Source organism: Mirounga leonina, unplaced genomic scaffold (genome assembly GCF_011800145.1).
Source record: "Mirounga leonina isolate KUSES-001 unplaced genomic scaffold, KU_Mleo_1.0 Mir_115, whole genome shotgun sequence".
Classification (NCBI taxonomy): Eukaryota; Metazoa; Chordata; class Mammalia; order Carnivora; family Phocidae; genus Mirounga; species Mirounga leonina.
In genome coordinates, this window is record NW_023270268.1 from 75,478,133 (window position 1) to 75,501,383 (window position 23,251).

The following is a 23,251-nucleotide window of genomic DNA, read 5'->3' on the forward strand; positions in this document are numbered from 1 at the left end:
GGCGTATGTGTTGCACAATGGTTTGGGGCAGATTAACTCAGACAATTACATAAACAGGGAACATTCCTGACAAAAAGAAGTTCTTCCATGCTAGTTCCCCTCTTCCTACCCCGTGCACCTGCACATGTTTGTGCAAAGGGTCAGCAGCGAAGAAAGTTAAGGTGAAGTTAAGAAATATTTGTCAAGGACTTGCTGTGAACTTCTAGACCTTAAGGTAGAAAGAAAAGAAATTGAAGACCTTTCCCTTCCAGGAGCCAATGATCTGTATGGGGAGAGGAAATTTGCATATAAAAAAACCGAATGGCTCCCGGGTAGCATAAGAATTTAGAGAAAGATCTTCTTGGACTGGAATCATCAGGAAAGGCTTTGTGGAAGATGTAGGAATTGATGGAAATATAGGCCACGTAGAAATAGGTTACATTGGGCGCCTGGGTGGCTCAGTTGGTTAAGCGACTGCCTTCGGCTCAGGTCATGATCCTGGAGTCCCAGGATCGAGTCCCACATCGGGCTCCCTGCTCAGCATGGGGTCTGCTTCTCCCTCTGCCCTCTTTCCTCTCGTGCTCTCTGTCTCTCATTCTCTCTCTCTCAAATAAATAAATAAAATCTTAAAAAAAAAAAAAAGAAATAGGTTACATTGTATGATATTGTTTTTATTCTAAGCAGAAATGTTTTTCCAAAGACTATATAATATAGAAAATTGACTCCTTTTTTTGGTCCTCAGACTAGTTATCTTAAATTTGACTAATTTAAAATTCAACAATTAATAGTAAAAATAGCAGTATTTTATTTGAATTCTCTCTTTCTGTACCCTGTAAACCTTCTATTTAATTTTAAAAGGAAGATATTTCAGTTACTCTTAACAATCTAACACAACGCAGCGCCTGGCCTACACAAGTCTCAGGAAATGTGCTCTTTGTCCCAGAATGGAATGGCCCCACAGAAAAGCACTGGATCCAGCACAACATAGGGATAATCTGGAATGAGCAAAAGGAACTAAAATTGTCCATATGCATAATAGAGAAGCTTGCAGACTAGAGGGGGTTTAATGGTAATTGAAGAATTGGGAAAGATTATGCCTTTTAAAAATAATATGGACAGAGAACTGGTCTTAATCGTTAAATGTATTAAATATTCTTAAAATATAAATATGTATACAGGTACGTTTGTATGTATGTGTGAATTTATAAACATATTTGTGTTTTCTTGAAAGGGGCGTTTGTACTCAGGCCCCCTGTTACTGCATCATCATGGAATACTGTGCCCACGGACAACTCTATGAGGTTTTGCGAGCCGGCAGGAAGATCACACCTCGATTGCTAGTGGACTGGTCCACGGGAATTGCAAGTGGAATGAATTATTTGCACCTCCATAAAATTATTCATCGTGATCTCAAATCACCTAAGTGAGTTTGGGAGCTGATTTTTTGGACATTTTGTTTTATTGCTTTGAAATAAGGGAATTTTTATCAAGCACGGTTGTTTTCAGACATCATACTTTCTCGGTTGAGTTTAAATCGGCACAGTGGGTAATTCTCTTTGCATGTTTTCTGGATTCTTGTTGACCAACTGACCTATGTGGCAGATAGCTCCAAGCACCTGACACTAGTTTTCCCTTTGTGTTGCTTTTTAACTGTGCAGCTGTGAAACAAGATTCATTACTAACTGAAGTATTCACTCTCCATCATCCCAGATACTTAATGCCAAACTTTCCCACCTGAAGGCTTGATTTGTTGTATTAAAAACTGAGTTTCAGAAATGTAGCCAATAGGATAAAAATGGATGAATAAGGGGTGCCTGGGTGGCTCAGTTGGTTAAGCGACTGCCTTCGGCTCAGGTCATGATCCTGGAGTCCCGGGATCAAGTTCCGCATCGGGCTCCCTGCTCGGCGGGGGGTCTGCTTCTCCTTCTGACCCTCTTCCCTCTCGTGCTCTCTGTCTCTCATTCTCTCTCTCTCTCTCAAATAAATAAATAAAATCTTTAAAATAAAATAAAATAGGAATTTGCTTAAAAAATGGATGAATAAGAGACTGAGGCAAAGAGAAAATAAGAACATTAGAACTAAAGCTTGCTCACAAAGGTGTGCCACAAGATTCTGTACAGTTGGTAGAGGTGGACTGTAGATTTGGCTCTGACCTTCCTAGAGTCTAAGCAAAGAAGGAAATAAATAGTCACAAGGTTCACAGTGTCCATAAGATGATATAAACTGGCTATTTAAGAGAAGCAGAGCTGTTTCTAGTGATCTGTTTTCAAAATGATTCTTTGGCTGTCAATAACCACTTTAAGAGGAGTGTTTATTCATTTCCCCAGACCATATCAAGGGAAGAAAGGAATTGATAAAATGGTGTATGTCATCATAGCTCCTGTTTTTAAACTTTTTTTTTTTTGTATTATTTCTCATCACATTTTGGTTTAGAGAAGCAGAGAGGAATTAGCCTTTTTTCAAAAACATGTCTGCGTAGTGCTTTCATGGTTTATGGTATTTTTTAAAAATATCCATTATCACATCTGGTTTGATGTTGGCAAAAATTGTGTGGGGGTAGTTGCAACAAGTATCATTCTTCTTATTTTATATAAGAAACACGGGGGACACCTGGGTGGCTCAGTCGGTTAAGCGTCCGACTCTTGATTTTGGCTCAGGTCGTGATCTTGGGGTTGTGAGCGGGGCTGGAGCCTGCTTGTGATTCTCTCTCTTCCTCTGCCCCACTCCCCCCTTCTCCATTTCTAAAAAAGAAAGAAAAGAAAAAGAAAAATGAGGGCTCAGAGCCCAAAGTCATGGAGCTAGGACTTGAGCCCAGAACTTATAGACCGAAAGCCCCAGCCTGCATCCTCCTCGTCATGTGAAGGTGAGGGATTCACAATGATTTCTGCCTCCTGTCCATGGAAGATACAAATCAGTCCTTGATTATAAACTTCAAAGCAGCTCTTGCTTATCACCCTCGTTCTCTGCAGTGCTTATCATAGTCGTTAGCTCCCTGAACAGCCCCCTCCTTGCTTTACTTGCAAATAAACTTTATTATAGTCTTTATTCCATCTGCTCACATTCTTACACAACCTGTTGGTTTTGTCATCCACTACATACACACAAAGGACACAAAATACTTGCCAAAGGCCTCTTTGAATGGTCTCCTTCTTAACCACCTTGTTCCCCTTGAGAATTAACTGTAGAGGAAGAAGTCAGGAAGTTTTAGAATGTATAAAATCACATGCTACTTTCTTTAACTCCTGTCATTTACAGATTAGGGTAATAAGTTACCCAATAAGACTTTCCCTCTGTTATCAGTACTCCCTTGAACTTCCGGCAGCCTTGGCCTCTTTGGGTTTCAAACTAACTTTGAGAAGACAAAGATCAGTCTGCCTTGCTTTAAAGAGAGATTTCATTACCCGCATTAAATCTTAGGCTGTGTGACCCCAGCTTTGTCTCAGAGAAGACTTTACACAAGTTCTAACCTCATGTGCCCTGTAGTGTCTCCCCATGTCCATTCCTTCTTGCCATAGCAGGAAGTCTCGTAGTGACCTGGGCACCTAGGTGGCTCAGTCATTAAGCGTCTGCCTTCGGCTCAGGTCATGGTCCCAGGGTCCTGGGATTGAGCCCCACATCGGGCTCCCTGCTCGGCGGGAAGTCTGCTTCTCCCTCTCCCACTCCCCCTGCCTGTGTTCCCTCTCTCGCTGTGTCTCTCTCTGTCAAATAAATAAATAAAATAAAATGTCTAACCCAACACTTGTCACATCTTTAAAAAAAAAAAGTCTCATAGTGAGCAGCACAAAAGAGGCCGAAGAGGAAGCTTCTAGTGTTTTTCTTTCTAGGGGCTTATCACCTTTTCTGACTTTCAGGGTAAATGATACCATCAGCTCTGAAACTATGTCAGATATCCTATGATATTTAAATCCATATGCATTTTCACCATGACTAACACCATTAAATCCAAATTTCCAAAGTATGTAAATTTTACATATCAGGCGCAAAACTAGGGGTCGGTTGTGGATGAAGGTATTCTAAAGCAGTTGTAAGCAGAGCCGTTTGGTAACTAGAGAGCCGTGTGAAACTGGCATGGAGAGGGACAAGTGTGAAGTCCCAGGTTCAGAGAAGGGAGGAGAGAGACTGAGAAGTTTTCTGTTTTCTAGCCACCTCAATTCTGATACCTTGAATATCAAGCTTTTTTCTTATTAGGAATAAGTCTCTAGATCATTAAGCCTCTGAAACTCTAACTCATTAACATTCTAAAGTTCTAAACAGGTTATTTCAAGTGAATTCAGTCTAGTTTGTAAGTATACTAATATTTTGAATTAGACCGGTACCAGATGTATTCATCTTTAATGCTAGAAAAGCAATTTCCCCCAGGTCACATTTCAGATAAATACCATAAAAAGGCAAACATGACTTGTGTGGAATCTACGTAAGGCTAAATTTATTCCAGCTTTTCCTTATCAACATTGGTGGAATCCCAGCATACTTATTAGCCTTTTAATGTAAAAATCCCTAGTGTCATGGTGCTATGTGTGATTTTAGTTGGCCATCATTTAAACAGTGTTTTAAAAGAAGTGTTTTTCTTAGTGGTTTGTCTGAGACTGGCAAGGTGGAAACCAATATTTATTGAGCATGGGTGTTTTACATCTCTTCTTTTAATTCAAGTGAAAATTCCATGAGGCCATTATTATAGCCCATAATTCCTTAGCAAAAACTCTTGGAGGATTTCAGAAAGGCAACATAGTGCATTACCTCACACACCAAGCAGAGTCTAGGACAGCACTCTATAATGAGCCACAGATGAATAAAATGAGTTTGCTTGATATAGATGAGAAAATATTTATACACCGTGTTCAGAGTTTTCTGCATGCTTGAATCGTGGGTAAGATCACTGGGACCTGAGTTGTCTCCATCTTACGATGAGAAAGCTGGCTTAGAAGAATCAGGTAGCTTGGCAGAGGTCACAAAGTTAGCAAGCGGTGGAGGCAGGATGAGACCAGGGGGAGCTGTGCTGTGTGGCGTCCCGTGTGTGAGTGATGCTCTGTCTAGCATGTAGCTAATGCCCCGGTGATATTGGGACTCACAGGCCGAAATCTACAAGGTAGGAGGCAGTACACAAAGTTGCCAATTACAGTCATGATTTGTATTAGTACTAATGATCTGGGTGTTCTCTTTATTTCTTTTTAAAGTGTTTTGGTGACTCACACAGATGCGGTAAAGATTTCAGATTTTGGCACATCTAAGGAACTCAGTGACAAAAGTACCAAGATGTCCTTCGCCGGCACGGTTGCATGGATGGCACCAGAGGTGATACGGAACGAACCTGTCTCTGAAAAAGTCGATATATGGTGAGCGGTGCCATCGTCCCGACAAGAAAGCCTTTCCCACTTCACTGTATGAGTCCTTTCCTCCTCCAACACTTCTGCTTTCCCAAAGTATTCTTTAGTGTTACTGCTGGTTGATTTCAGGCTCCTATTGTCTGAGGTACTACCCAGCGTCATGATGAATGTGGAGAGAAGGATTGGAAGGGGAATTAGGGTGAATGTCTATTTAGTAAATCATCAGTTTGGGAGACCTTCACAGAATATGCTGAACTTTCTGGAAAATGGGAAGTTTACTTCAAATAAGCATTTGGCATAGAAGTCTTCGGGAAATATGTTACCTAGTTCTTACCTTCTTAAATAAAATACATTAAACAAAGTTTACCTAGTCTTGGTGCCTCAGACCATCACTGAGTGTATCAGTGATGTACTTTGCTGTGATACGGTTATGTGCTTTAGAGCTATTTGAAGCGTATGATAGGGCTGTTTGCCCTTTTTGTAAACATCCCGTATGAGCAATGCTTTTTTATTTTTTGGCCTTTTAAAAATCTTTATCAGCTTTTCCTTTGAGATTACGAATCTTTACTATTAATAGTATATTTCCCTGTAGTCACTTTTCTCCCATCCTTAAAACTGGCTACTAATGACTTTTAGGCTTAAAACCAAAATAATAGCATGTGTTAAAATTACATGTAACACCAGAGTAAGTAAGATAAAGTAGAAATGTGGGATCATTTGTAATTTGGGTAATTATCACCAACATGTCCTCCTTTGGGATTATACCAATTACGTTCCCAACAGAAATGGATAAGTATTTTCTCAGTCTCACCAACAAAATGTGCTAACTTCCTGGATTTTTGCCAACCATCTAGGTAACACATGGTGTCTTGGGTGCAGCTTTAATGTGCATTCCCCTTCTTATAACTTATAAGTTAGGTTGTACGTTTTTTCATATATTTACAAACCATTGGTAATTTCTTATTTGTGAGCTATTCTGATCCTTTGCTAAGCTCTCTGATCTTGATTCTCATCAATTTATAAGAGTATTTTATATATTAAGGAGATTAGCCTTTTGTGTGTATGAATTATGGATACTTTTCACATTGTTATTTTGTTTATGGTGGAGTTCTTTCTCCATGCTAGGTTTTTTTTTTAAATGCAATTTAACTGATCAGTGTCTCCATTTGTGGCTTCTGGATTTCATAAATAGAAAGCTTTCACCACTCTAAGATTAGTAAAAAGAAAAAAAATTTCCCATGTATTCTTTCAGGGGTTTATGGTTTCATTTTTTCTTTTCACATTTGAATTTTTGATTCATTTGGAATGTATCTTGATGTAAGATGAGCGATAGATTTAATTTTACCCTCAGCTGTCCCAACAGCATTTACTGACTAGTCAGTGTTCCTGCACTGGTTTGGGATATCCCTTCTATCATATACTCAAGTCCTATATGTATTTGGCCTATTTATGGATTTCTGTTCCCTTCCATTAGTCTGGCTGTCTATTCACACACCAGAGTTAATTACCGAAGCCATATGATATGTCTTTTTTTTTTTAAAGATTTTATTTATTTATTTGCTAGAGAGAGAGAGCATAGGCGAGAGAGAGTGAGCGAGAGTACAAGCAGGGGGAGCTGCAGGCAGAGGGAGAAGCAGGCTCCCTGCTGAGCAAGGAGCCCGATGCGGGACTCGATCCCAGGACCCTGGGATCATGACCTGAGCTGAAAGCAGCCGCTTCCTTCACCCAGGCATCCCGCCTTATGATATGTCTTAATATTAAGCAGTGTTGATTATCCCTCACTGAGTTTCTTTTCCAGAGTTTTCCTGGCTGTTTCTGTTCTTCTTATGGCGGTATTAGAATTTTGAAACTGGGTATATATTTGATTAAACATGAATAAAGAACTAAAATACCAACCAGTCTTTCTGCACTGTCTTTGGTACCTGTTCCTGGTACTACTGTAGGTCTTTCGGAGTGGTGCTTTGGGAGCTGCTGACAGGAGAGATTCCTTACAAAGATGTAGACTCTTCGGCCATTATTTGGGGTGTTGGAAGCAATAGCCTACACCTTCCAGTTCCTTCCACTTGCCCTGATGGATTCAAAATCCTTATGAAACAGACGTGGTAAGAAATCTCTTTCTCCTAAGATTCTCTTTTAACTTCTTCCTCAAAACCACGTTTAAAATTTCTCTGAAACCACAGGGAAGTCTCCGATATGGATTTGGAGCAAATCACCTGGTTAAAGCCTGGCAGACTTGGAGTTATTGATAAATAAAGAACTTGGTATATCCTGAAACAGTAGGCCTTATTAAATGATAGCTATTATGACTTTACTAGTCCTAAGGGACTGTTATTATCAAACAGGCCACTGATCCTAGAGATTTCCATTTTATCATTACAGGTATCTCCTGATTACGTTTTCCTTTTGCTCTTCAGCATGTGCACAAGGCCTGAGATATAGCCATGCGTGGAGCCAAAAATGTTTTCGATAAAGTAGAATAAAATCTTTATCCTCCCGGACACAACCTCAGCAACGCACAAGCTGTCTTTTCTAACTTGTAGGCAGAGTAAACCTCGCAACCGGCCTTCTTTCCGGCAGACGCTCATGCATTTAGACATTGCCTCTGCAGACGTTCTTGCTACCCCACAAGAAACCTACTTCAAGTCTCAGGTAAGTCTGGAAGCTCTCCTCCGGTATACTGAACACGCAGCCGGGGAACTCGTGAAAAAGAGGAACGCTTAGAACCATTCTGATTCTTGTAGCAATTCTAGAGCTCTAGCTGGTGTGAAGCAATGGCTGGGACACCTCACACATGGGAAATTTTGGAGTTTTTTAAACACTTAAGATATATCATTATCTCATTTGAAAGGAACATGTGTCAGAATGTCATCCTCAGGGTAGTGAAATTGTTGAAGAGAAAAGAGAAATATACTTGAATTAGAATTACTGCTGACCAGGGCGCCTGGCTGGCTCAGTTGGAAGAGCATGAGACTCTTGATCTCGGGGTTGTGAGTTCAAGCCCCATGTTGGGTGTAGAGATTACTTAAATTAAAAAAAAAAAAGACTTAAAAAAAAGTTACTGCCAACCTTCATAAAAGGGTTGCTTCCCTTGTTCCCTTGAAGGAGAAAAATCTAAAGTATGGTGGAGGGAAGTTAAGGACCAGAGAGCCCAGGATAGAATTAGGCCCAGAGAGAACATTTCCCCTAACTCTGTGTGTCACCTATTAGCACCAGGTAAAATGTAATTTAATGTACCTGTTAGCCTTTACTGTCTTACAGACCATTCCAGACTTATGGCTTAAAATATTCAGATAAACTCCTTGAGAACTATTAACACTATTGCCTATCTATTCAAATACGTGTAAGTCTGGGGCACGGGAAAAGCAATCTGTCCAATCTCTGTGTTCGTGTTCAGAAAAAGACTTAGGCCTTTTTGTGAAATGAAAGAGAATAGTGAGTACTTTCTAGGGAATCTTTCAAACTTTAGGATTAGGTTGCAACTACAGCTTTGCTTCCTTTCCCATAAAAGTATGCACACCCCAGTTTGGAAAAGCAGTTTTTGGTGAGAGTACTAAGTCACAAGCCATTGAGACAGTATAACTGTGTACTTGGAAAACTTCAAACTGGAAACCGATTTTACTTGAATGCTCCCAGAATGTCACTCCTGAAGCCAGCGCCACATCTTCTGAGTGCCCACCGTGTGCAAAGCACTGCATAGTGCAGCTAAGTGCCCACATCCAGTACCCTCGTTTGTACAACTCACGTTTACCAATACGTGCGGCAGTAAGATTGAACTCAGAAAAGTTTCTTTTGCAGCAAGAATATGAAGTGGAGAGGAAGTGGAAGGAGAGGAAGGGGAAGACATTACACTGGGCATCTTTTAATATTAATTCTTCCATATGTTTCTCCCAACATAAAATTTTACCTCTCCTTAAATAGCCCCAAATCTGCTATGCGTGCCAGTTCCTAGGATTATTTCAGGTACTTACAAGCTGGTTTGTCTCTGGGTCTGAAATTCAGACCCTCTCTGGCTACTGATAAAGTTTTTATGAACTAGCTACTGAAGTACTAAGAAAAGCAACAGACGTGAGTCTACCCCTTGTCCTACGATCTTGGATAAGTCACTAAAATCTCTAAACCTCAGCGTACGCATCAAAAAAACCATGAAGATTATCGTGTCTTCTCTTCCTTATGGGGTTTTTAGCTAGGACCAAATGAGAAGATAAAAATGCAGCTGTATTGGAAACTAAAGAACTGCTCGATTGTAAGATGTTATTCACTGCCTGCGAAGCTACAGAAATGAAGCCTCCTTTGGGTTGTTACATTCTGGAGAACTCCTGAGATGGACAAGGTGGCAGCTGGGGGACTCCTCTCCACGGTGCTTTGACTCGATGCCACTCGGATGGGGACGGAGCTGACTATTTAGCACCTGGTTTTGCTAGTCTGCAGTCTCGTACCTGAGGCTTCCTCTCCCCCTGCCTGCTGACAGAGCCCGGTCCACATCCTGTCCGTGGTTGGAAGCCACGGGTCTCTACTTTCCACCAAGACTGTTGTCAGGAGTACTGCCAGGAGCCCAGCTGACTCCTTCCGCTGTTTCTCAGCTTCTATAGCACAGATGAACACAGCAGCCGATTCCACTACAGTATTCCATTCTGCCAAAGCTGCTTCTCATTCCTACACAGTAACCTATTTCTCCTGGTATTCAACTGCATTTGCTATCAGTCTTTTTCTTTCTTTTTTTTGTGAGCTCTACACCCAATATGGAGCTTGAACTCACAACCCTGGATCGAGAGCCGCATGCTGTGCTGACCGAGCCAGCCAGGCACCCCAGCACTGGATATCAGTTGTTAGAAAACATTTCCGTGGGGTCCCAGATCCCCATTGCTAGGTGGGCCTTGTGCCCTGCTTCTAAGCCCTTCCCCCACACTCTGCTTTGCACCAGTCTGGTTCCCTTTTGAGTACCACTGCGACCACCCAGAAATTCAGAGGCTGGGAATTGCAGACACACAAAGTTCATTATAGGGACAAACTGTACTCCTTAAAAGTAATCTCATCATGGGGCCCCTGGCTGGCTCAGTTGGAAGGGCATACAACTCTTGAACTCGGGGTCATGAGTTTGAGCCCCACATGGGGTAGAGAGATTACTTAAATACATTTTTAAAACTTAAAAAAAAAAAAAAACAATTTCATCATGAGCAAGTAGGTCCTTAGGTAGAGGCTGGGCACTCACCCGGGAAGGGAGTAAAGAGGATTCCTGTGCCAGTCAAGAGTTGGACTTGATGACCTCTTGAATCTTTTCTGACTCAGAATCTCTGATTTCCTGCTACTTAGTCCCACAACATCCTGCTTCTCTATTCCTCCAGCTAGGCTGGAACTGGCTCCACTTCTTTTTTTCTTTTTAAAAAATTGCGGTAAAAATAATGCAAAATTTTCCATTTTAACCATTTTGAAGTATACAGTTCAGTGACGTTAATTAAATTGACAACATTGTGAAACTGTCACCACTATTTCCAAAAGTTTTCATCACCCCATTAAGCAGTCATTTCCCATTCCCTCCTCCCCTTGGCCCCTGGTAATCTCTGTTCTACTTTCTGTCTCTCTGAATTTACCTGTTCAATCTACTGATTGAATAACTGGAAGGCTGGAGAAGACGAAAACCTTTTAAATGGGATGGCCTTTCCCAGGCCTTATCTAGGACATGAAAAGGATCCCACTAATGGTAAAAACCCAAGTTTCACTGGATTTTTCCCTTACCTGCTTCCCCGGGACTTGAATACCTTGTGAAGCACCCCCTACTCCCTCCCTTGACCCCTTCACATGCATTTGGAGGGAATCCCCAGTGAAGAGTGGGGATCTCAGTAACCTCATAGTAACATCTGCTCTGCTTCTCACTGACTGGCCTGACACAGCAGTCTCCTGCTGGTGTCTGCGAGGTATTACCTTGTGGGTTAGCTCTGTTTTCTGCTACAAGACCATAGGCCCAGGGCGCCTGGGTGGCTCAGTTGGTTAAGCGACTGCTTTCGGCTCACGTCATGATCCTGGAGTCCCAGGATTGAGTCCCGCATCAGGCTCCCTGCTCAGCAGGGAGTCTCCTTCTCCCTCTGACCCTCCTCCCTCTCATGCTCTCTGTCTCTCATTCTCTCTCTCTCAAATAAATAAATAAAATCTTAAAAAAAAAAAAGATTCAAAAAAAAGACCATAGGCCCAGCTGGCATCCATTGGATGCCGCCATATCCCAAGGCACTGCCTCACCCATCAAGAGCTGCCATTTCCTCCTGTAACTAAAGCTCTGGACTCCTCAAGATTCCAAAGCTGCACATTGTTCTATTTACACAATGGACTCTTCCAATTTCGCTGTTGAGTTGCACTTGGTTAAAGGTAACAGAACAGTGCTGGTTATGGCCCAGTGTTTTACAGATATTTTAATGAAACACTGGGAAATGCTCCTCCACTCCTATGATGGTGGCTTTGTTACAGGTCAGGTTCATGCAGGATTTCTCCTTTCTCTTGTGCCACATTTTCTCTCAGAGGCACCTCAGTCTCTGTGCAAACTGGCTTCCGGCCTACCCACCTTCCATTTCTTCAGATATGCCCAGACATGTCTGAACTGAAGATTAAGTACAAATTGGGGCTCCTATTATGTAAAGATTCTAAGCATGATGGAACTCCAAAATTGACCTCTTCCAGTAACACCATAGCTTTGGGGGAAATACATTATGAATCAGGACCTGGGGTTTTCCCCACACATCCTGTTCCCTCTTCATGGTGGTGGTGGGGGGGACTTCTTTTTGAAAATCTACTTTTTTTAATAGGTTTCAATATTCAGTCTTCAAAAGGTTCTCTTTATTTCCATTCCCATAAACTAGATATTAGGAGGTTTATTTCCTCGAGATTTTCAAGAATTAAAAAAAAAAAAAAAAAAAAAAAAAATCTGTTCTGTGACCGCTGATTCCCGACCACCAGAGGGAGATATTCCTTTTCCTGGTCCTTTCTTTAGGTATTGTACTGGTGTCTACAGATATGCTTTTGCATAAAAGAGGACACTTTAAGGCCCAAACCTGGCCCTCTCCCCTACCTTTTTTTGGTCTAACAACTCTTGATTGTCAGTCTTAGGCTTCTTAAAGCTCAGGTATTCTTCCTTCAGACTTTGATCTGATGATTGCAAGAACAGCATTACTGGAGGCTCAACCAAACTTGCATTCATTGCTTAATACTGTCAAAGACTGTTACCAAACAATGGGCAGCGCATTCTGGATCTGAGTTTCTGATGACCTTCACTTTCTGATGACCTTTACTTTCTGACGACCTTTACTTTCTTTTTTTTTTTTTTTTTTTTTCAAAGGGTGATGCAAAAATAGTTTATTATGACCTTTACTTTCTGATGACGTTTGGCAGGTTTGGTCCCAAAAGTCAACTGACTGACAGAAATCTTTCTCCAATGGTCAGTCAATATATATATATATATATATGAAGATCTAGCATATTATAAGCAGATAAGCAGGATGATGACTTTCTAAATAATTACAATATAATTTCCTTTATAAAAGTAAATGAGAGGGGTGCCTGGGTGGCTCAGTTGGTTAGGTGTCTGCCTTCGGCTCAGGTCTTGATCCCAGGGTCCTGGGATCCAGCCCCACGTCAGGCTCCCTGCTCAGCAGGGAGTCTGCTTCTCCCTCTCCCTTCTACTCCCCCTGCTTATGCTCTCTCTCTCTCTGTCAAAAAATAAATAAAATCCTAAAAAAAATAAAATAAATGATAAACAGCAAATTTGGGGAGAAACCTTCTGTAATTTCACAATTACTTAAGCATGACTTCTTCCATGATCTAGAGAAATCATTTTAAACATGAATCTCAAGGTAATAGAATAGCTCCAGAGGAAGAATATTTAGAGGCATTTAGTTATACATTTAGCCTTTACTGGAAATTATCTTAATCTCATTAGCTTCTTGTGATTGTAATTTATATGTAATTTGAGGAGACTTCTCCTTTAGCTGTTTTCTAGAAACTGTCTGTAGACTATATTCCAGCAGAGGTTTTTCTAACCCCTAAAATTTAGATAAAATTGGCTTGGAATTCCATGCCTTGTGGAAATCCCAGTGTCCTAACATAGTCTGTGAATTCCTGGGAGATTTATAATTTCATGGTCACTCTCACTCTGCCTTCCTAAAATTTTTGGGCCCCATCCCTGCCATTTTGTGGTTGTTCCTTTATCTTTATCCTGTCATTGACCCAAACATGAAGTTCAGCACCTTTTCTTGATGTCTAAAAAAAACAAAACACTCATCCAAAGTCAAGGTGAATGTCAGAGACTTTACTAAAGTTTTTGGAAATTGGAAGAGGCTTACATTTTGAATAGCTGAAATCACATATTTGGTATTCATCCCCATTCTAAAAATTTTGTCGAACTACTACATTGTTTAGCCATACCTTTTCTCCTCCTCTTTCTCTTTTCCTGTTCTTTCCCTCACTCCCCAATTCCTGTAGAAGTCCCTACGTTTTTATTCCCGAGTCCTGCTGTTCATGCCCTGTGTTTCTACTCCAAATATTTTCTCAAGATATTTTCTTTTTTTCTTTTTAAGATTTTATTTATTCATGAGACACAGAGAGAGAAAGGCAGGCAGAGGTAGAGGGAAAGGCAGACTCCCCGCAGAGCAGGGAGCCTGATGTGGGGCTCGATCCCAGGACCCCGGGATCATGACCTGAGCCAAAGGCAGATGCTTAACCGACTGAGCCACCAGGCACCCCAAGATATTTTCATAAACAAAACCTAAGAGAAATTCTGGTGCCAATTAAACACGATCATATTCTCACTGGCACGTACTTATACCAGATGGTGAGAAGAGCTCTCTTTTTGGCCAGGCCATCTCAGCCATCATCTTCACTTAAAACTGAGCTCTCTTGTTCCAGAGGTGATGGCCAGTATGCCGGCTGTGATATTTCTGGTGGCCAGTATGGCAAGGAAACTGGAAAAGAGATGGCATCCCATGTTGGACTAAATACAGAGAATGAGGTCATGGTGTGTGGGGGGGGTGCAGATACAGGGGCATAAGCTATTTTGCTATCAACTGATATTTACTGAACGTTTATTCTGTAAGGCTCTTCAGTAAAAACATGTAGGGGAATACCATCCTGCACCTGACCCTATGGTTTTATCAGGGGCTGAAACTCCTCGAGTACTAACAAATTCTATTTTGTCCTCACCCAGGCTGAATGGAGAGAAGAGGTGAAAAAACACTTTGAGAAGATCAAAAGTGAGGGAACTTGTATACACCGATTAGATGAAGAACTGATTCGGAGGCGCAGAGAAGAGCTCAGGTGGGCTGCTCTCTCCTCCACCTCGTCTCATCCCTAGATCTGCAGATACTGGCAGGAACTCTCTTTGTGAATCACCATTTCACCTTCTACACACCTTTCACCTCTGCTACTTCCTGTTAATTCTCTTTAAAAGTTGCCCCCAAAGTGAGCCCTCCTTTGTCCCACTGTCCCATCCACTCCCTGTAACTTTGTTATCCTCCTTTAATATATCTCTGCAGCCAGCGCTCCTGGAGCTATGCTCTTTCTTCATTCAGTGCCTGTCCTAGGTGATGTGGAAGGCAGCGCTTTATAAGATGTAGTTCCTGGTCTCAAGATGCTTATGACTGATTGAGGGGTACAAAATGTAGCCATAGGTAACCATCGTATTAGGCAGGATCTGTGCCATAGATAAGTACGGGGCCAGGGGGTCAGCCTTAATTGCATATTTCCATGAACATGAATATATTATACTGTATTCTTATTAAGGTATTGTCAATGCTACACAGACAAAGGCTACACATTATGCACAAATCACAATCTGATTTTTATCTGTGCCTCCCTCTGGCTATTCTGTATGGCTGGATGTGGCCCCTAAGGATAAACCAAGGGAAAGCTTGGTTTCCCATCTCCCACTCCATCTTGTCCGAGTCATTACATCAGACAAGGGATCCTTAAATTTAGACAGCCCTCAGACAAATGCTTTTTTTTTTTTTTAAGATTTTATTTATTTATTCATAAGAGATAGAGAGAGAGAGGCAGAGGCAGAGGGAGAAGCAGACTCCCCGCGGAGCAGGGAGCCTGATGCGGGACTCGATCCCAGGACCCTGGGATCATGACCTGAGCTGAAGGCAGACGCTTAACCGACTGAGCCACCCAGGCATCCTCAGACAAATGCTTTTGAGAGAAACCATCCTGGTTCTTATTTCATTAGAACTGTTCTTTGTTCTCCCCCAGGGTAGTCAGCTTCGCTGATCCTCTCTTTTCTTTGATAGGCATGCTCTGGATATTCGTGAACACTATGAGAGAAAACTTGAGCGGGCTAATAATTTATACATGGAACTGAGTGCTATCATGCTGCAGCTAGAAATGCGGGAGAAGGAGCTCATTAAGTATGTATCCAGACTTCTGTCTGTTGTTCCTGAGTCGGGTCTATCAATCAGCCCAAATACTGTTCCACCATGTTGCTACTACTCAAACCTAAAATGGCAGATACTTTATTCATTCACCCAGCATTCCTTAAGGGATGTGCTGTGCCCAGGTCCCTTCCTCGGTGAAGTTTCAGTTGGGTGGAGTTACTGTAGAGTTTGTTATAGAGGAATGAGCATTTGACCGACATTTGCAACTTCACCCTGCCAAAGGGCTCCAGGAAGGGAGTCCTCATCTCAAGAAATCTCAAGAAGAGCTTGGTGTGGATGAGGGGGAGCCTTTTGCCCCCTGGGGAAATAAGGTGGCTGAGGAAAGTGGTTTAAGGGATTCTTGACAATGACAGGAGACCCCGGTCGGTGGTCCCGACCAAAACAATAACTGAAACTAAGTAGATCTTCTACTGTGTCTCTCATGAGGTATGTTGGGGGAGGGAAGGTCAGCCCCTGAGTGCACCAGAGAGTGGAAGAGCACAGTGAAGTCAGATTAGTTGAATTGAGCATCTTTTTTTTTTCCTTTTAACCTGAATTGTAGTGTTGTTATTCAAATAGTGTGTATCTGTTAAGGGTGACCAGAATCTGTGAGTGGAATTAGCCTGTGAAAACTTCCTGCCCATCTTTTCTGTCTGCAGTGACTGAGCTGTGGCTCTTCCTTTCATTCCGCAGGCGTGAGCAAGCAGTGGAAAAGAAGTATCCTGGAACCTACAAACGACACCCCGTCCGTCCAATAATCCACCCCAATGCCATGGAGAAACTCATGAAGAGGAAAGGCACACCTCATAAATCAGGGATGCAGACCAAACGGTGAGACATCTGTGCCAACCTGACATTCAGAGAAATGGGAAAATATCCCCCAAAATACATTATCCCGTGATGGTGTGTCCACTCTGTAGCTCATCACGGGCACCCTTGCCTCTAGGTAAACAGCGTAGGAAAGTGAGAGGATGTGTCATGAACTCTAGGAATCTAGTTTTTACTCTCTGAGACGTACATATTTATTGTCTTAGCATGGCATAGGGAAAAGAGAAATAAACTGAGGGCCAGGCAGACGTGGATTCAAATCCCAGCTCTGCCTATTATTACAAGCTGTATGATGTGGGCCATGTCACTTGACCTCTTTCAGCCCCATGGGTAAAATGGCATAATGATCACACATGAGATTTCTTTTTCTCCTTTTGACTCCTAGTGCACAGAATTGGGTGAATCATAATTCTTGTTTTATGCGACATTGATCCACGTGTGTCCCACTTTTCCTTACTCATTTAGTTAGTTCTTTTTAATAATGTAATAAGTGCCTGTAAATCCACTGCCAAAAAACAAAAGCAGGGGCTTTGATAATTACCTGTACCTAACCATGTAGGGCCCCTCATTGTATTCCTGCATGGGATTTCTGCGAAGTTTAAATAAGAGAAATGTGAAATCACCTTACAAATCACAGGTGTTAAAAAATGAGTTTTTGAATAGTTAAAAAAAAAAAAAAGGAAGATTGCCCTTTCCTTTACAATGCATTTTCCTTATACTAGTTTAATATTAGAATGCTCTTCCAGTCAGTTTTTATTACCAGGCTCTACTAGATGCCCATTCCTCCCAAATAGTGGAGAGTGGATTCTATTCTATCCAAGTTAATGTAAAGGAAAGAAATGTCCCTAAAACCTGGGGTGTAGACCCAATGGTCTACTGCAAAATGCAGTAAGAATAAAGGTAATGACAAAATGCAAACAAAGAATGTATTTTAAGGCTTCCAGAATGGCAGCCATACTACCATAGCATGACTGATATAAATCTAAACTACTAAAGAGTAATTACATGGATTAATTCCAGTTTTGCTTTTACTTCCCACCCCTGATCACCTTCTAGTTAAGTTCTGAGAAATTGCAGATGGCACCTGGCAAAACCCTCTGAGGATCCCAACACCTCTTTCTTCTAATGTCTTAATTGGAGACTGAGTTCACCTGCTTGCTCCTCTCTGCATTCTGCTACAGTTAAAACTAAGAGCTTTGGAGGAGAAAATAGTACTGTTTCATTTTTCAAAATGTGAGCTCATGTTGACTTTTACTGTTGGCTGTGAGGAATATGTTTGGGAGAGTTTGCCATCACCAGCAGATGCTTAGTGGACAAGCTGACTGAACTCATGCAGGAAGACAACCTGGAATGGGTCTTTGAGCTGCAAAGAGTTCTGCTCTCAGTTGATTGGCCCCTGGAGGATGTCAGTTACAGATTATTTGGACAGTCCAGTGATTAAGTCAGAAGTCCAGTGACCTGGGAGGAGATCAGAGAGGGAAAACCATCCACCATCCTTTGGCCTAGGTGTAAATGTGGGTTCAGCTGGGGACTAAAAAGAAGAGAATCAGACTCAATTATGGATCCACAAAGCCTGTTACAAGTGAGTGTAATCTAATACAATGGTCTAAATACTCATAATAAGGAGAGGCTTGGAATGGGGCCAGAACTATTCCTTAATGTCAAAAGACTTGAGTGCCAATTAGGAGTTCTGCCGTTTACTTCCTTTGTGATGGACACAAGCCAATTAACCTCTCGGATCCCTCAGTGCCTTTATCTGTAAAATGAATATTGGAAAAATGAATAGTAGGAAATGAGTGTTTTATATACTGTAAAGTGCTTTGTCAACTGTGAAGTGCTGTATCATTGTTATTCTGTGATTTTTGCACTGCCAGGTTCAATAAAAGCAGCCTTCACCTGACTTAGGACACTTTCACCGCAACCCTCTTCTAGATCCCACCATAGCTAGTCGCTGTGTAAGTAGATGCCCCTAACTGGGCCTCAGAGGGCTCTCTTGCCTCAATCAAAGCCCCAGGACCTCCTCCGTCCACAGACTTCCTGTGGCACAAGGTGGCCAGCTGACCACAGAACTGTGAACCTGAGACAGGAAGATGCTCGCAGCAGCATAATCCTCTGCCCACCTCGTCATATACCAGATTTACCTGGGACTTCTGTGCTAAGACAAGCCTTTAACTGTTCTCCCAAAAAAAGAAGGAAAACACATCTCCTACAGCCTGATGCTGGCTCATTTCCTATTCACATGTGGTCCTCATTTCAGCATCACGTGAGAGTGTGTTAGAAATGCAGACTCTTGGGCCCCATCTTAGACCTGACGGACTCAACCATTTTAATAAGCCCCGAGGGCTTTGTCGGCACCTTTAACCTTGTCCTCTGAATCTCCAATAAGCCAGTCTGGGGATTAGGAGAGACTTCTTGTCTGGATTCTGCTGGTAATGCACTGTGAGACCATGAGCCACCTTGGGTTTCGGTTTCCTCATCACATAAGATAGAGGTGGGACTGTATCTTGGTTTTCAAGCAAGGTCTGGGACACCCTAGGGCTTGCAGAGAGATGTCAGGGATTATTGCAGAAGTCGAGAGGACAAGGACGGGGAGCCCAGCAAGGCGGGACTTCTGCTCTCCCCACCCCAAACTGTCCCACTATATCTGGGGCAGGGGCAGAGGGGGGACCGTGAGATATAATTGACAAATTATATTTGGGGTGTACAACATAACCACTCAATATACATATATATTATGAAACAATTACCACGATAAGTCTAGTTAACATCCATTCATCACCACAAATAGTTATATATATTTTTTCTTGTGATAAGAACTTTTGAGATGTCTTAGAGACGTTCAGATATACCATGCGGTACAGCTGACTCTTGAACAACACAGGTTTGAGCTTCACAGTTCCACTGACATGTGAATTTTTTGCAATACAGTACCATAAATGTATTTTCTCAACATTTCCTTTTCTCTAGCTTACTTTAAGAATACAGAATATAATACATATAATATACAAAATATGTATTAATCGACTGTTTATGTTACCAATAAGGCAGCTGGTCAACAGTAGGCTATTTTTAAGTTTTTTTAGAGTCAAAAGTTATACCTGGATTTTTGACCAAGATTATACTTGGTCCAAGTATAATCCAAGTTATACTTGGATTTTTTATCTAAGGGGCAACTGTACTATTAGCTATAGTCTCCAGGCTGTACATTACATCCCTGGACTTAGATATAACCGGAAGTTTATACCTTTTGACCCTCTTCCTTCATTTCACCCATTCCCCCACCCCCCACTTCTGGCAACCACCGATCTGTTCTCTTACTATATCTATTTTATATACTGAGTTTCTCATAATTCATTTGAGAAAGGCATCTGTTGTTAAAAAAAAAAAAAGGGCGCCTGGGTGGCTCAGTCGTTAAGCGTCTGCCTTCGGCTCAGGTCATGATCTCAGGGTCCTGGGATCGAGCCCCGCATCGGGCTCCCTGCTCTGCGGGGAGCCTGCTTCTCCCTCTCCCACTCCCCCTGCTTGTGTTCCTTCTCTCACTGTGTCTCTCTCTGTCAAATAAATAAAATCTTAAAAAAAAAAAAAAAGTCTGGGTCCTTCAGCTCTGTAATCTGAAGATTCGTGTCTGTTTGGTTCCAAAGAAGGAAGGCAGTAGTGGTGCTCTCTGGTGTCCTCGAGTCTCCGCCTGTACCAGTCCCTCGGTTCAAAAGCCATTTATTGTTTGCCTGTGCACCCTGAAATCAGTGTGTGCTCTGGCTCGCTCTTGCACATGATCTGCATGGCCAGCCCAGGGAGCCCTCGACAGCAGGACTAGGAGAGGAGACAGGACCATGCCAGACCACTCCTCACAAGCCCTTCTCTTGATGGCTCTGTCCAACCTCCTAGGCTCTGTACTGTTTCCCTCTCCTCAGTCCCCACCCCATTTCCCCACTTCCTTAAACATGGTTGAGTACTGAGTGTGAGCAAGGCTCCCTGCTAGTGTCCTTCCCATACACAGATGGATGGACAGAGTCCCAGACCTCAAGCAGACCATGTCTAGACCAAAGTCCCTGAATTTGGCCTCTTGCCTAATGAACCTGAGGTTTCCTTCTCTTGTGCCAGATCCCTGTGATTTGTGATCTTCTGTGGGATCCCTCTAGATCCATCATCAGACAGATTCCTGATCATGGGCAAACCTTTGCCTCTGCCTTGGCATGTTGGCACCAGGCTGATAGCTGAGGTTATAAGGAAGAGATCGAGAAACCTGTAGGGTAGAATTAGACTGTAAAGGGGATTGGGTACCTCAGCTAGTGAGGCACAGAATAAAATCCAGAAGGAATGAAGGAACTATAGGTGGACATCTAGGTTGTTTCTAATTTTCTGCTATTTTAAACTATAGTATATAACATAACGTCTTGGAAACACACATCTTCATGCGCATCTGTCATCTCCGTCGGATAAATCTCTGCATACGTGCCTCGTGTTTCAAGGGGTGTGTGTATTTTAAGGTTTGGGTTACCTTTCCCCCAACTTGAATGTGTTTTCATCTGTTTAAAACGAAATCTTTCCTTCCCTCCCAGGCCAGATCTGCTGAGATCTGAAGGTATCCCCAGTGTGGAGGTGGCTCCCGCTGCTTCCCCTTTGTCCGGAAGTCCCAAAATGTCCACCTCAAGCAGCAAGAGCCGCTATCGGAGCAAACCACGCCACCGCCGAGGGAATAGCAGAGGCAGCCATGGTGACTTCGCAGGGATCTTGAAAAACCAGCCAGCGCAGGAAAATTCACCGCATCCCACTTATCTACACCACGCTCCGTCCCAGTACCCTTCTCCCCATCACCATCATCCTCCACAGCGGCAGTACCAGCAAGCCCCTCCTGCCGTGTCTCAGAGTCACCATCCCAGACTCAATATGCACGGACAGGACATTGCGACCTGCGCCAACAACCTGAGATATTTTGGCCCAGCAGCAGCCCTGCGGAGCCCACTCAGCAACCATGCTCAAAGACAGATGCCTGGCTCCAGCCCTGATCTCATCTCCACGGCCATGGCAGCAGATTGCTGGAGAAGCTCTGAGCCCGACGAGGGCCCAGCCAGCCCCTGGGGCTGTTGTCAGGCTGAGCCTTATGAGCCCTGCCTCCAGTGCAGGCCAGAACAGTGTGGGTCCCTAGACATACCCTCTGCTGAGCCAGTGGGGAGGAGCCCTGACCTTTTCAAGTCACCAGCACACAATCCCCTCTCGGAAGATGCCCAAGGTTCCGAGGAAATGGAAGAAAATGAATTCAAAGGCTGTAGGTCTGCGTCATCCCTTGGCATCCCTCATCACATCACCCCCCCAATGCTACCTCGAAACACAAGGCCCCTGCAAAAGGTAAGCTGTAATGACAGCCTCAGCACGGGATGTCAGAGCCCGTCATGTTGTGCGTGTTAGAAAACCTGCATCGTGCGTCTATTTTGTAAAAGGAAGAGATGATGAAAGCATGAACAGAGGTTTCTTTGACTTTCAATAATCTCTTGCCCCACTGCTTAAGGGATAGATTAGAGACTGTGCTTTAGGAACTACTGAATCAGAGGACCGATTCAAATGTATCTAATTTAGAAATAGATAAATAACCATATACTAAGGATATGTAATCAAAACTAGAACTACCCTAGCCTAGTCCTGATGGATGTTGTAAGAAGGAAGGATCCCATTATAAAACAAGTTTGAAAAACATAGTATTCTCTGTCCCCTCTTGGAGATTCCTAGTGCACATCGACAAATCCTAGGCTTTAAAAAATCATATGGTTCCTTGTTTAATCCAGCATTTCCCTCACCTATTTGGCCGTAATGGCTTTAAAAATAACATCTATTAATATCCCATGGAATTAGCTTTCTTCACAATGTATTTTGGATGGGTGCCTGGCTGGCTCACTCGGCAGAGCATGTGACTCTCGAGCTTGGGGTCATGAGTTCAAGCCCCACGTTGGGTGTGGAGCTTACTTAAGAAAAAATAAAAGATTTTTAAAAACCAATATATTTTGGAAAACACTGCCTTTATGAATAATCATCATGACCCAGTGAGGTCTCGACCACTGAAACCTGTTCCTCTCCTCCTCACCCACTGGCTGCCTAGGGTTTATGAGCTTGGAGGCAATCTGCCATAGTGAACCTGGCAGCCAGAGAGATCTGAGTTCAAAGCAAGGCTCTTCCACTTAGAATCTCTGTGAACATTGGTGTCCTTGTCTATAAATGGGGCACATAGTGGACCCTGCCTCATTGGTTGATGTGAAGATTAAGTGAGTTAATACATATAAAGCACTTAGAATAGGACCTGGCATGTAACAACCTTCCAAAAATGTTAGCTCATCTTGCTAATGAGTTAAAAATAAGATTATGTATGAAAAGTGTTTAGTACAGCGCAAACACCCACTCAGTTCTCAGCATTGCTTCATCTCGTCAGCATTCATCAGGAGTGCAGTTGAAGGAATGAAAGGGTCTAAAATGTAAATTAGTATGTTTCAGTCAACTAGACATTTAAAAGAAGTTGACGTACCTGTCAGGATGGCTAGAATCAAAAAGACAAGAAATAACAAGTTGGAGAGGATGTGGAGAAAAGGGAACTCGTGTGCACTGTTGGTGGGAATGCAAACTGGTGCAGCCACTGTGGAAAACAGTATGGAGATTCCACAAAAAATTAAAAATAGAAATACCATGTGATCCAGTAATTTCACTTCTGGGTATTTACCCAAAGAAAACAAAATAACTAATTAGGAA

The 23,251-nt window shown here is 42.5% G+C and overlaps 1 protein-coding gene across 1 annotated transcript in view; it reads left to right on the top strand.

The window, feature by feature from the left end:
• MAP3K13 (mitogen-activated protein kinase kinase kinase 13) overlaps window positions 1-23,251 on the top strand; it is a 165,665-nt gene that overhangs the window by 136,032 nt on the left and 6,382 nt on the right. The window contains exons 9-16 of the mRNA XM_034999750.1: window positions 1,211-1,402; window positions 5,154-5,312; window positions 7,247-7,405; window positions 7,844-7,952; window positions 14,488-14,597; window positions 15,569-15,685; window positions 16,385-16,522; window positions 21,079-21,865. Of these exons, the coding sequence (XP_034855641.1) occupies window positions 1,211-1,402; window positions 5,154-5,312; window positions 7,247-7,405; window positions 7,844-7,952; window positions 14,488-14,597; window positions 15,569-15,685; window positions 16,385-16,522; window positions 21,079-21,865 (1,771 nt within the window). The remainder of the gene's footprint in view (window positions 1-1,210; window positions 1,403-5,153; window positions 5,313-7,246; window positions 7,406-7,843; window positions 7,953-14,487; window positions 14,598-15,568; window positions 15,686-16,384; window positions 16,523-21,078; window positions 21,866-23,251) is intronic.